Genomic DNA, 12,139 nt, shown 5'->3' on the forward strand with positions numbered 1-12,139 from the left:
ACTGGCTTACGATTCGTCGATGCTCTCCTCGATGGCGCTTGTTTACCTCCCTCCTATCCTGTTCCCCACTCTCGTACATAAAATCGTTGTAGTTTTTTCTACCCTTTCCCATCTCTCTTACTTTAATATTTTAGTTTCTTATTAGTTTCTAAATTTTGCTCCAAAAATAAATACATTTTTTTCTCATACATATATCGTTTATTTAATCAAGATATTTATAACAATATTTTACAAAAGTACAAATTTCGTATAGCTAAATTAGTCAAATAATTTCTCTGGTAAAACGTCCAAAAGCCATCCTTTGAAGGCCTGTATCTCGATTCTACTTAATTCGTGATCTACGTTATTTAATGGTACAAATTGAGTATTAACACCGAGTTCTTTTAGACTGTTATAGCATTCTTCTCCCCATTTTATTGGGACGAGTTTATCATCAACACCGTGAAATTGCAGAAGAGGTGGAGCATGTATTCCTGGATTGTTTTTCAAATGCTATGCGTGATAACAAAGAACAAGCGTCAAATGTGTTGATATTAAAAAATAATAATATGGGTGTTTATATCGCCATATGTACCTGATATACAAATGAATTTTTATTAAGAAAGCTAGACATAGCGCAACATCCAGCTAAAGATAATTTGTACCTATACGATAAATACATCGATAGGGCTCCTCCCATTGAAAAACCAGCAACAACAATTTTATCGTTTGGTATACCATCAGAAATTTCTTTATCGATAAGTTCTGCGATAGTTATACACATTGAATTTATTGATTGAGCGTCTTCTTGGGCTTCTATAGATATACTCTTACGATCGAACCATACATGGCTTTGCTAAAATAACAATTATTTTGTATACATTATCAATCTGTTTTATGCGTTTTAAATTTATCGTGTCAATTTATCGTATTACCATCCCATGAAGAGGTGTATAAGGTTGAAGAGGTGCGGTAGGGTAAATAATTTTTATGTGTGGAAATTTTAATTCCTCCCTATTCACAATGTCGATCCACTCTTTAAAATTACTCCCAGTAGCTCCTGAAATAGTAATATAAAAAATGACTTTCAACGTTCACCTATTAATTATTTCATATAAAAAATAATCAATAATAAATAAAAACTTATTGATAAGTAATATAAATATACCTGATCCATGAAAAAGGAATAGACTAGCAGTATGGACGTTACTGGCATTTACAACGTTAATCTTAGGTAGCTTAGCCATATCACTCTTAACGTTTTATCGATGACGACACCAAACTAGTCAACAACCAAAAACTGACTGATGACTTTTCATACTGTTTATACAATTATCTACTCTCTCATGGTCATTATCTTCCCTTTATCGTGCAGAGCAAGACGTCCAACATTTCGATATTACAATTCCTAAATGAATAACTTAAATATTCCTATTCCGTGAAGGTAGTTCACAACGTTTAAAAATTGTACGACAGACTTAATAAAATATATATGTACATATTTAATATATATTTATTCTTTTTACTAATTGCAAACAGGGACAAAAAGTGTGTAAATTTATTAAAAACATTTATACAATGCACTTTGGTAAATAAAGTCACGTTATGTATGCCATGTAAAGTATACGTGTCTCTTCTAATTCAAATATTTATCAATTATCGTAAATTAAAGTATCAATCTAAGTTATAGCATGGTAATATCTCGACGTTAAATATATATCATGACGTAGTCGAAACAAATACGAAGTATTTTCATAGGAATTGTACGATGAAAGTCAATTGTTTATAAAAAGTTTTCGCTGGACGGCCGAATCGTTGACATAACCTCGTTTCTGCGCACGCATATCTCGATTACCATTCGACTTTCTTCGAGATCATTTGAAAACGCATGCCAGACAGCGGTAGCGGCTGGGTTAAGGCATGAGTAGTTGGTCGCGTTGACAGGGTTTGGTGTCGTGTCGATGGATACGTTGGTGGTGTTCTGCTAAAATTTTTCTCACGCTGTTCGATCGGTAGAGTTATGTTTAATGAATCGTAACGACCTAGCGGAACGATGCAGAGAAGTGGTGAGTAGCGAGAAGCATCCTTCAACGCGTGCAATACGTAGAAATTCGATGGCTCGTCGAGACAACCATTTTGAGGGCGCCAAATTTTTGCGTCAATACACAGCGCCGTAAGCCGTAACTGCCCGGTCAATACAGCAGCCGACCTAACCTACCAACTATTTGATGAAACACATTTTCAACCGTTTTAATTTAACCACATAAATTGCATTATTACTTTTTGCCCTTTACGATTGCATCATATATATCTTTAGAATCGAGATTCCTCTGAGTTTTGTCATCCTACAACGCGTAGTTCATTCTTACCTTCTTTTGCACCGTGTGCAGTCTTACTATCCTCTTTTCGTGTGAACTCTGTCAACAGCAACATTTTATGAAAACATTGTGCGAAACATAATATATTCTCACTTTTTTGTATTACCTATAGGCATATTGTGTGATAATTAATAAGCGACTCCCTATTGCAATAAATATCGGATAACAATATTATAGTACTATATGTGTATTTTTCATTACAAGCATCGTGTACACCATGCATAATGTGCGTATGCGATTTCAGATTCGGACAATCTTAATACAATTAAAATACTTAAAATGATTCAATGATTTAAATAAGCATTTGTTAAGATCAGGATAAGTATATGTAAATTTCTCGTCAACTAGCTTTTTCCAGTAGGAATTAAAGACAGAGTTTTCTTTCTACTCTCGCTGTAGAAGATCGTGCAGCTTGCATTACTGGTTATACGGTGTAGTTCAATGTTATGTTTCATCTCACTTATCACCATCACTTACTCAACCGTACACAAGTGGTCTAAATAGCACGGTGTAAATTGCCATCTCAAGTTAACCAGGAGGAATCAAAACAAATCTTTTCTGAGAGCTGAACTCTCTTCCTGCGCGCTGTTTATCTTAATTACATTCGTTCTGTGTCTCGCAACAAAAATAATACAACTCGATTATTTTAAATTACCCTGTAGAAATTATTTTTTATTATTTTATAGTTTGCAACATTAGTATTTATTAAAAAAATATCAGGAATATCGTTGGTATGGAAGGAATATCATACAGTAGCATCTAATATTAGCGTATAGTGTTAATGTTTGTGATCCAGCTGTTTTACCAGTGGCCGTAATGCGGTGCCCCCAACTAGCTCGTTTTCTTTACTCGTGTAACATTAAACTATTATTCTACGCGACTCGGTGAAATCATATCTGTCGCATATATTTTGATCTTGGTAGTAATGCAATAATAGCGAGTATGTACATCTTGCCTGTCCGTGTTTTTTACTTTCTTCCTGAAAGGTGTGTCTATCTATATCCTTAGCGAAAGAAAGTTACAATCATATCGTTGTTTCTAATCCATTAAGGACGGACGCATTGCGTTAACGCAGCATTTCATTCGTCACATTTTTCGATCGATTTACACTATCGAATTCCGTTCCTTTAGTTTGTTTGTTCGGTCATTCGTTTCTTTCCTAACATTCTGACTACGAACGATAAATTTCAGGTATTTGCTTAGTGTCTTTCTCGCCGCTAATTCTCCCACCTGGATCTTACAATTTTCCTACGTTTAAAGAATTTGACATATTTGTAACATCTTTATACCTTTAATGGGCTAACGAAACGAATAATTTCAGATCGTTCTTCGATTTCGCTTGTGAAATAATTTTACGTTGAATACGAGGGATCATCGGGCAAGGAGCGACGAGGGAAAAAAGGAAATATAACGATCAGTTATTACTGATTGGCGACGCATTCCGAACCTTGCTTTATTGTACATTCATTTGTCTGACCTCGAAGCTAAACTTGAATGAATAGCTATCTGTATTTAAAGATGGCTCGAACTTCTTCTTGTCGCCTCTTCCGACTGCATCCTGAATCGAAGCTTCTATTTAAACGATCGCCGACTGAAAAACATTAGCTAAATATTAGCAACTTATCGATAGCGTGGTTAATTCGGTATATGTACATATGTATGTAAGATAAGGGAGAGCAAACGAGAATGTAAGTAAATTACACGGCCACATATTGGAATTTCACTTTTGTAATCTTTATCTTATCGATAGCACGATACCGTAACCGATAATTTATCGATAAATTATCAATAGACATTTCCAAATTCTCTAGGGCGTTCGAAGGAATGTCGAAGATACAAAGAGATATGTAAAATATTCGTAGTATAGCACTCTCTATGATATTTGGTAGATTTTATTTATTTATTAAAATTACAATCAATTCTCGCGTTGAGAATTTTCAGTAATTTTTCTGGCGTGGCGCAGTGACATTATTTATAATAAGTTAATACTTCTTATAGATGAGTATAATTTATAAGCAAGTATTATAAATAAGTAAATATTACTTAATTTAGATAACTAATCGAATCCAGCGTTTAGGTCTAGCGGGTAGTGTCTCTTCAGCCTGCGAATCTGGCCCGTCGTATCAAGTAGTCCAGTGATTAGGGGATTTCGGTGTTTGTCGACTCTTTTGCTATATCTGTCGCTATATTTTGCTATTTCCTCTTCGACTGTGGGTATCTCGAGGTCGCGGTGAATTGTTTCGTTGGTAACATACCAAGGTGCATCGATTAATATTTAGTAGATAAGCGAATTTTCTGACTTGCAGCTTTTTCTAATTATTAGGTCATCCCATAAGTTCGTGCCGACTTTTACGTATACGTTTTATGCGTCGATTTATAAACATACGGCGATAAGGGACCAATGCACTTGAGCTTAGCTGATCGAGAACAGGCTAGAGCAGATTTTCGTGGGTATAAGATCGTAATATAGCGAACACAGTGATATGAATCTCGGAAAGGAAGTTCTGTAACAATTGCCACGAAAAACATACGTGCCGTTTACGGGGAAAATGCGCTTTCATCTGGCACCTGTAGGAAGCGGTTGAAACGTTTTAGAGCTGGGAATTTCTGTTTAGAAGACGAGGAACGCTCCGGGCGTCCTCCTCAAACAGACGAAGATAAAATTCGGGATCTTGTTGAAAAATCACGAAGTTTGACCGTTCAAGAGATGTCAAATATTCTGAAAATACCTAAGACAACGATTCATAGGTGTTTAAAAAAAATAACATATATAACCGCTCGAAAAACCGCACGAACTTACTGGATCGCCTAATATATTCGTCAAAATAAGAACATCGTGTAAATATTTGGTAGCGTTAAAAGACAATCGAATAGCGAAGCAAGCGTTTGAACAGCTGAATTCTTCGACTCGGTTTGCGCAAAATGAATTTTATTCGACTCGAATTTCGAATATACATATATACGTACTCGACACAGCGAGCAACTCCGCGTCATGTATTATTCACAACAAGCGTAGAAAGAGGCTTCTTTCGTTTCGGATTCTCCATGTGCCGTCGATATTTCATCCACGTTATTCCACGAGAAAGAAAAAGCCATTGCTCGCCGTTAAAAATCAAACTTTCTTCCAATTCTGTCTTTACCTCTGTGTCATCGACCTCTCGTTTATTTCTACAGCTATGCCTGTTCCGTAGTGACATATAACTTTCAAGTTAGACGATCCTGTATCAAATTTTGGATTCTCTACGTTCCTAGAAAAATTGTACGGAGAAACGTAACATTTCGAAAGAACGTGTAAGATTTCTTTTCGAAGCTGTAAAAGCCCAGATCTCCGACAAAAAGGGTCGCGGCGACTCTCAACTCGAGACTAACTCAAGAGGGTCGCAATGTGTTTCCCGAGGCCTTTGCCACGGTTATTTTTAATTGCAATTAGTTTCATAGAAAATTTCTTCGCCAAAATTTCCAAAAGCTTGTTCGTTTCGCGCGAGACGAAAGCCAATGAACTAGACATTTTCTTCGGTCCATTTTTCCGTCCATTAAAAAAATACCATTTTACGGAAATACGAAGACGACGGATTGTAAAAGGGGCACCCTTCACTCGAAATCTATTAGAATACTTGGCGCTAAAGCGTTAAACGCGTCGCTACAGATGCGTAATAGATTATGCGCGCGTTCCTATGCAAATCGATACGCGATGATACGATGGAATAAAAATAATTAATAAATCGGAATGCGCGGTTCGTATAGGATGGAAGTTGGGCGGGTGATCGACGGGGCAAGAGCGACGGCAGCTTAGAACCGGTGCACCGGCCGGAACGTAAAATAGAAAGAAGGAAAGAAAGAAAAGAGGGAGGCAGAGAGAAGACGCTAGGTTTAACATTATAATTGTGCCGCGCACAGAGAACGGCCGGCCACTTCATCGCCGGCACGTGAAACACGCGGAGGCTCGCCGCCACGCCGCTGGCCGATCGTGAACCCGCGTGCCTCGTCAACATTTTAGTACACTTTCTGTATTCGACGTATAGAGTGTAGACACGCGCAGCCCTCCACCGAGTTACCGAACATCGCTAACCGGTACACGAGGATCCGATTCTTTTCGCGTTCTTCCTCCGTTTCTTCGAATTTCTTGCGATTCCACGAGTGCAATCCTTGCCATGTGTATAACGAACGGAGCAGTGGTAGTGGTAGCAGTGTGGTTTAAACGCTTTGGACTGTAATCGGAGCAGTCGATTCGACGTTGCTGTCTCTCGATCGCTCTTTGTCTCCGCCACGATTCTCCACCCTCGACGATGGAAAACGCGCGTGTTCGATGAGAAGGAATCGAGATTCCGTGTTTCGGTTGGACGACCGATCGTATTTCGATACGACCGAGCGAACAAAGGATCGGACCAAGGACGAAGCGAGCGTATGGAGTTAGCCGGGTCGTCCGAGCGATCGGCGATCGCGAGCACCGTTTTCATCGATCGAGATCGTTTCATCCGGCAGAGTCGTGGAAGTTCGATCGGTGGAAGAAGGAATCGATGGAATTTCAAACGCTTTCGTTCCGCGCGAGTAACGAGAAAACGCGCCGTGAAATTTCCAGTCGATAGCTCTGCCTCGCTCCAATCTAATTTCGAGTCTTCCGCCGCTTTTGTAGCGCTGCGCAAATCTTAGGAATCTCGCTTCTGTCGCGATTTATCTCGCGTTATCCGATCCGTCGATACGAACGAGGTGAAACGAGGAGCGTCCGATATCGAGATCCAGAGAGAAACGAACGGGACAGCCGTCTTGTTAATTCCATCTGTTCGATCTGATTTTACACGCACTTACGCTTGATCATCTGTTACGCGTTTAGCAGTTTACTACGATATTTTACGTACGTAGGAACGTGGCAGAGGAATTCCTCGCTAAGAGCGAACCTTATCTCTCGTTTAGAGCGATATCGCGCTCGGAGGTCTTCGATAATTTGCTTTCGACGTTTCGATGCTGCGCTCTTGGAATTTTTCTCTCCCGTCCTCTTTTTCGGTTCCACGACGAGGAAGAACGTTTCAACGTTTTATCCGCTTAAACACCGCGCCAACACCGCGCCAACACCGCGCCAATACCGCGCCAACGCAACATCTCGCGCAACATTTGCAATTTTTTCATCGGTCGATTTATTCTATTTTCCAGCGTCGCTTCGTCTGTTCGTTAGTGGTTACGAAAAGGAGCCGGAAATATCGAGCGAGGGTTTCATATATCTTTTCGCATCTTGAAAACGGTATACTTTCTTTGCTTTCTTTACCTCTTTCGCTTTCGCCGAGACTTGGTCTTTGGCGGAGAACTTTAGCGTGAAATTTAAAAACAGGATCGACGTTTCTTCTATCGTGTACCGTTTTCCCCAAGCGTACGAGCTTTATCAAGGATAGCGAAAAATACGCGAGGATCGGATCGACGATGGGCCGCAGGATGTGGCGGAGTTGAAGTACGGTCGAATGGATGTGCCAGAACCAGCACAAGGGGAATTCTCATGATATTTAAGATCCGACACCGGCATTTTCGCGGTTCTCTACTTTTTGCGATATCTATTTTCGTGCCACGTTTACTCGCGTCTCGAGCTGGTCCCGTGATTCCAGCGAGTTTCAAGCCCGAAAGAAAAAGTTTGATAGCAGCGACAAAGTAAAGGGGAGGAGTTGATATTCCAATGATCGAAATGGAAACCTCCACCGTGGTGTTTATCCCGCAAAATACACGTAAGCGACTTCTTTTGCGGTTCCATTAATTACCAACGAAACGATCTAGCGGCGTATAATAAAAAAACTTTTGATTTTTCGATCGCCAGAGAAATTAGGGTCGATTCGTTGTACGTATGTATGTTGGCTGGCTATGGCCGTGAAGCGATCGATCCATTAAGGGCCAACGTTAAACGCGATTAACGTTGGTTGATCGACGAATTAACGTTTCGTTCAAAATCTTTGCACGATTCTACTCTCCAACGTTATAATCGCGAAAGGAAGTTCTAAACTTTTTATTTCAATATCTTTTCCATCTAGGCAGGTGGTACAGTTTCATATTTGGTCGTTTGGTCACTACGATGCTAGCCTGCTATTAAAGTTAAGATAGTTTCAGAAAATCGAGTCGTTTAATTCGATTTCTGAATGGCCGAATCGCGACTATGACCCTCCCGTGAAATCGACAGGCACAATTTACGCGTGTTCCACTTTCGTCGAACGAGACGGATTAATTCGCATCGCGTTATCGATATTTCGATGAAATTGCTCGCTCGAAAGACGTAGCTTTTTTTTAATCGGATCGTCACGCGGCGTTCTAGTCCATTGGAACGAGAACGATATCTGAGGAGATATCTTGAGAATTGGAAACATCGTTAACCGGTATAAAGATAATTATTCATGTACGTGCACGAGTTAGCAGGGAAAGATGCATTTTCCAACGAACACGTATCTGTGTATGGATAAAGTAGAATCAGAACGAGTACGTTCCACCGTAACGTTCTAACGCGTTAATACCCTGCTCGAGATAATTAGTGGATCGCCTAATCGAATGACCCGATTGCCCAATAAGGTTGTCCTCGGCACTTTGCCAATTTCAATTACGTTAATTCCTTCGCCGCGTTCCACAGTGTAGATTGACAGTGTCGAGAATACAAATCAATAATCGAGCAAGATGACGAAAAAGAAAGAACGTGTGGCGAACGTAACGGTATAATAATTGAGGCGCGATATACATACTCGGATGAAACTTTGCTCGTAACGATACAAACAAGCGTACTCGATAGCCATTTTACGTAATTTAATGCGCGATAACCAATTTTCGAGTTACCTAAAGCAATTCATTTATTTGGAGAATTTGCAAAACCGTTGAATATCGTGGCTTTGACGGAGGAGAACGTGATAATTATATGTATAAAAAATGATCGCTTTTCGGGTATCCGCAAAAATGAGTTCGAAACGCGAGATATTTATTAAGGCTAGAACTAGCGAAACATGTGAAACGGCTGGTATCAGATTTTTCATTTTGAACGCGGCTACCAAAAACGTGCAAATATTTTTCTTAATATACAGGCTGTAACTGGTGGTAGAAACGGAAAGGGGGTGATTCTAGGCGAAAAAAGAAGTCGAAAATATAGAATAACAATTTTTCGTTCGAGGCTCTGTTCTCGAGAAAATCGACTTTGAATTTTCGCTCGGTACGCCTGCGGCGCGTTATAACCGATCTCCCTGTAGATCGTTGTCTCGATGGAAAAATTAAAAAAAAAAAAAAATTTGTATTCTACATTTTCGACTTCTTTTTTCGCCTAGAATCACCCCCTTTCCGTTTCTACCACCAGTTACCAACCACCCTGTATTATCACGTAATGTTTATCATTATCAAGACGAACATTTTTAAGAGATCCGTCTTTTTAATCGTACGCTTCATCTAGCAAACCCGACGATATTTTGTCTGCAATGTACTAACACGAACGTTATTTTCCTTCAACATCGCCGGACCTCGTCCTTATCCCCGACATCCTTTTATCGCATTCCTTCTTCCTTCCTCGCTCTCTCTCTCTCTCTCTCTCTCCGTTTTTCTGTTTCCGGTTTCACGCGGATGTTGGATGACCGCACGCTACGCGATAAACGCCGACACGATGACGATGATCGCTATAACCACGACAACGTCACAACCGCCACGGCTACTTCGGACACCACGGCAGCGGTAAGTTTCTGATAAGGCTAGTCACATTCCAATTGTCGGCCGACACGCGTGCAAGCGCGTCCCGTGTTCGCAATACTAAAATCACGGACGTGCTTTCCGTACTGGCAATCCGTACGATTTGGTTCACCTACCAAGCAGACCGTTTCGTTTACCATTGCCTCTTGTCCTCGCATTTTCTTCCATTCGTAATTCCTTGACGAAATACGATCGATCGATCCCTGCTTCGATCCTTTCAGTGGGAATATTTTCCACACCGATACGGCATTCTTATTCCTTCAAATCTTCACACGTTCAATCTACTGTATTTGTATCTAGCGTGTTACCTGAAATCTTTTCGCAACTTACGTAATTCTCTCAATTTTCGTTATTCTCCTCGTTATCGTTATTTAACTTTTTTTTTTTTTTTTTTGTAAAATAATATATATATGTGTGTGTGTGTATATTTTAGACATTAACGTCCGGTTCGTAGCTGTTGCAATATTTAAATGACGACGAAACGAAACCATCGATGAATCGTGTCGGATTGAACGTGTTAAGCGACAGTTGTTTTCTGTGATCTTTCTGACACATGCGGTGTAACGTTCGAGGAAAACGTTCGAGATATCAGTGTTCGACGATACAGTGATACGATTCACGCGAACAATCAAAATCATCAGAGTGAGTAAGGTGCTTGGAACGCAAGGTGCAAGTTTTGCACCGAAACGAAGGGACAATCGATGTGCGATACTCACGGCGCGGCCTATCATGGAATTGCGATAACCACTGATAATCAGGCTCGTTGGAAGTTTTCGCGTGAGCGTGTCCAATTAATCCTGTTTTCGGTGTTTAATTGCCTTTGTCATATAGACAGGGGAAATTCGTTCCTTAAGTAGTTGAATTCGTTGTTACGAGGGTGCAGGCTTCGCTATTGCGAGCTGCTAGTCGTTCATTCGTGTATTCAAAGTTGTTCCTTATCGATTCGTATAATCAATTACGTGCTCGAGTGCCGAAAATGTTACGGACGTCAGAGGGTATGTAAAGTCTGACGAACGGCGATGATCGATTGAATTCTAACGAGTGGAGCGCGATTAATAAAGAAAACGAGGACGATCGTTGTGACGATAGATTCGTTAAAATGTCAGCATCCGCAGCATCGAGACGTCGTCTAAACCCGGCGATCCTTGCCAGATACAATGGCCAACTAACCAAGCCGTCTCAACAGGTAGTTACTTTCGTTTTATCTTTTTTCTAACGTTTATTTATTTATTCGTTCGATAATACATTTCTGACAAACGAGAAATAACAAGCGGTACAGATAAGTGGGAAAGAAGAGAACGAAAATAACAAGATCGAATTGTTGCAGGCTGATACGTAGTTTAAAAAAAACCGAAAGATTTACGAAAGAAGTAGCGATCGATGGTAAAAGATATCCAGCTAGGCAGATTTGTTTCAAATTTTGCCACTACGATCGTGATAGATGTTTCTCGTTGCAATACTAAACTGGACATTTCAAAATGTTTCGTATTGTTCGTAAACGATCTCGTTTCTTCGCTATATACATATATACACATGTACAATCAAGGTTGAGCACTATCAGCATCCTTATCTACATGCAAATTCTATAAATTATTTTATTTTTTAGTTTAGGTTATAATACTATTCGAATATTGGGTCGAAGAATGAACGTTGAAAGTAGGTTAGATACGAAACTGTGGTACATTTAGGTAAAGCGGTATGAAATTGTTAAAAATCGTCAAGTACCGAAAGAACGAGAATCGCAAAAGTTTTTTTAAGCGTTCAGGAATAATGGCAATGATCTGAATAATATTGTGTAACTTGAGTTCTTTACGGTGTCGATGATCGCCGATTGACTTGCCGAGTAGCCATGTCATGCTTGGTATTCTAACGCGACACTAGCAAGTATGTATACATATATGTACGTAGCAGAGAATACTTGAAGCATCGTGGCCTTAATTGAACCTGAGCTAATAAGAACATCGAACTATTAAAGCTATGTGTATCGTTGTATTTCCGAATGCCACATGCATTCGCAAATACATTGTTTGTGGTCTCTATCATTTACAATCTGAAATGATTATTCTTTAACAAATGATACTACAACGGATAGAATA

The 12,139-nt window shown here is 39.8% G+C and overlaps 2 protein-coding genes across 6 annotated transcripts in view; one reads left to right on the forward strand and one right to left on the reverse strand.

Moving 5' to 3' along the window:
* Positions 1–227: 227 nt before the first annotated feature.
* Positions 228–1,226, reverse strand: LOC117232656 (lysophospholipase-like protein 1). The gene is made up of 4 exons (XM_033492173.1): positions 1,148–1,226; positions 915–1,039; positions 575–835; positions 228–492 (listed from the first exon to the last, which is right to left on the reverse strand). Exons 1-4 carry the CDS (start codon positions 1,224–1,226, stop codon positions 259–261), a joined length of 699 nt encoding a protein of 232 aa, XP_033348064.1. The 3' UTR covers positions 228–258.
* A 660-nt stretch (positions 1,227–1,886) lies between these two features.
* LOC117232654 (septin-7) overlaps positions 1,887–12,139 on the forward strand; it is a 43,125-nt gene continuing 32,872 nt past the window's right edge. Inside the window, exons 1-2 of one of the 5 annotated variants that reach the window (XM_033492171.1) lie at positions 1,887–2,045; positions 4,936–4,937. In XM_033492171.1, coding sequence (XP_033348062.1) covers positions 2,033–2,045; positions 4,936–4,937 — 15 coding nt within the window. In that variant the 5' untranslated portion in view covers positions 1,887–2,032. Of the gene's footprint in view, positions 2,046–4,935; positions 4,938–7,779; positions 8,066–9,905; positions 10,029–10,946; positions 11,230–12,139 lie in introns of those variants that run through there. The other 4 variants (XM_033492169.1, XM_033492170.1, XM_033492167.1 and 1 more) reach the window with 4 other exon arrangements.

Source organism: Bombus vosnesenskii, unplaced genomic scaffold (assembly GCF_011952255.1).
Source record: "Bombus vosnesenskii isolate JDL3184/JDL3185 unplaced genomic scaffold, Bvos_JDL3184-5_v1.1 scf7180000013289, whole genome shotgun sequence".
Lineage (NCBI taxonomy): Eukaryota > Metazoa > Arthropoda > Insecta > Hymenoptera > Apidae > Bombus > Bombus vosnesenskii.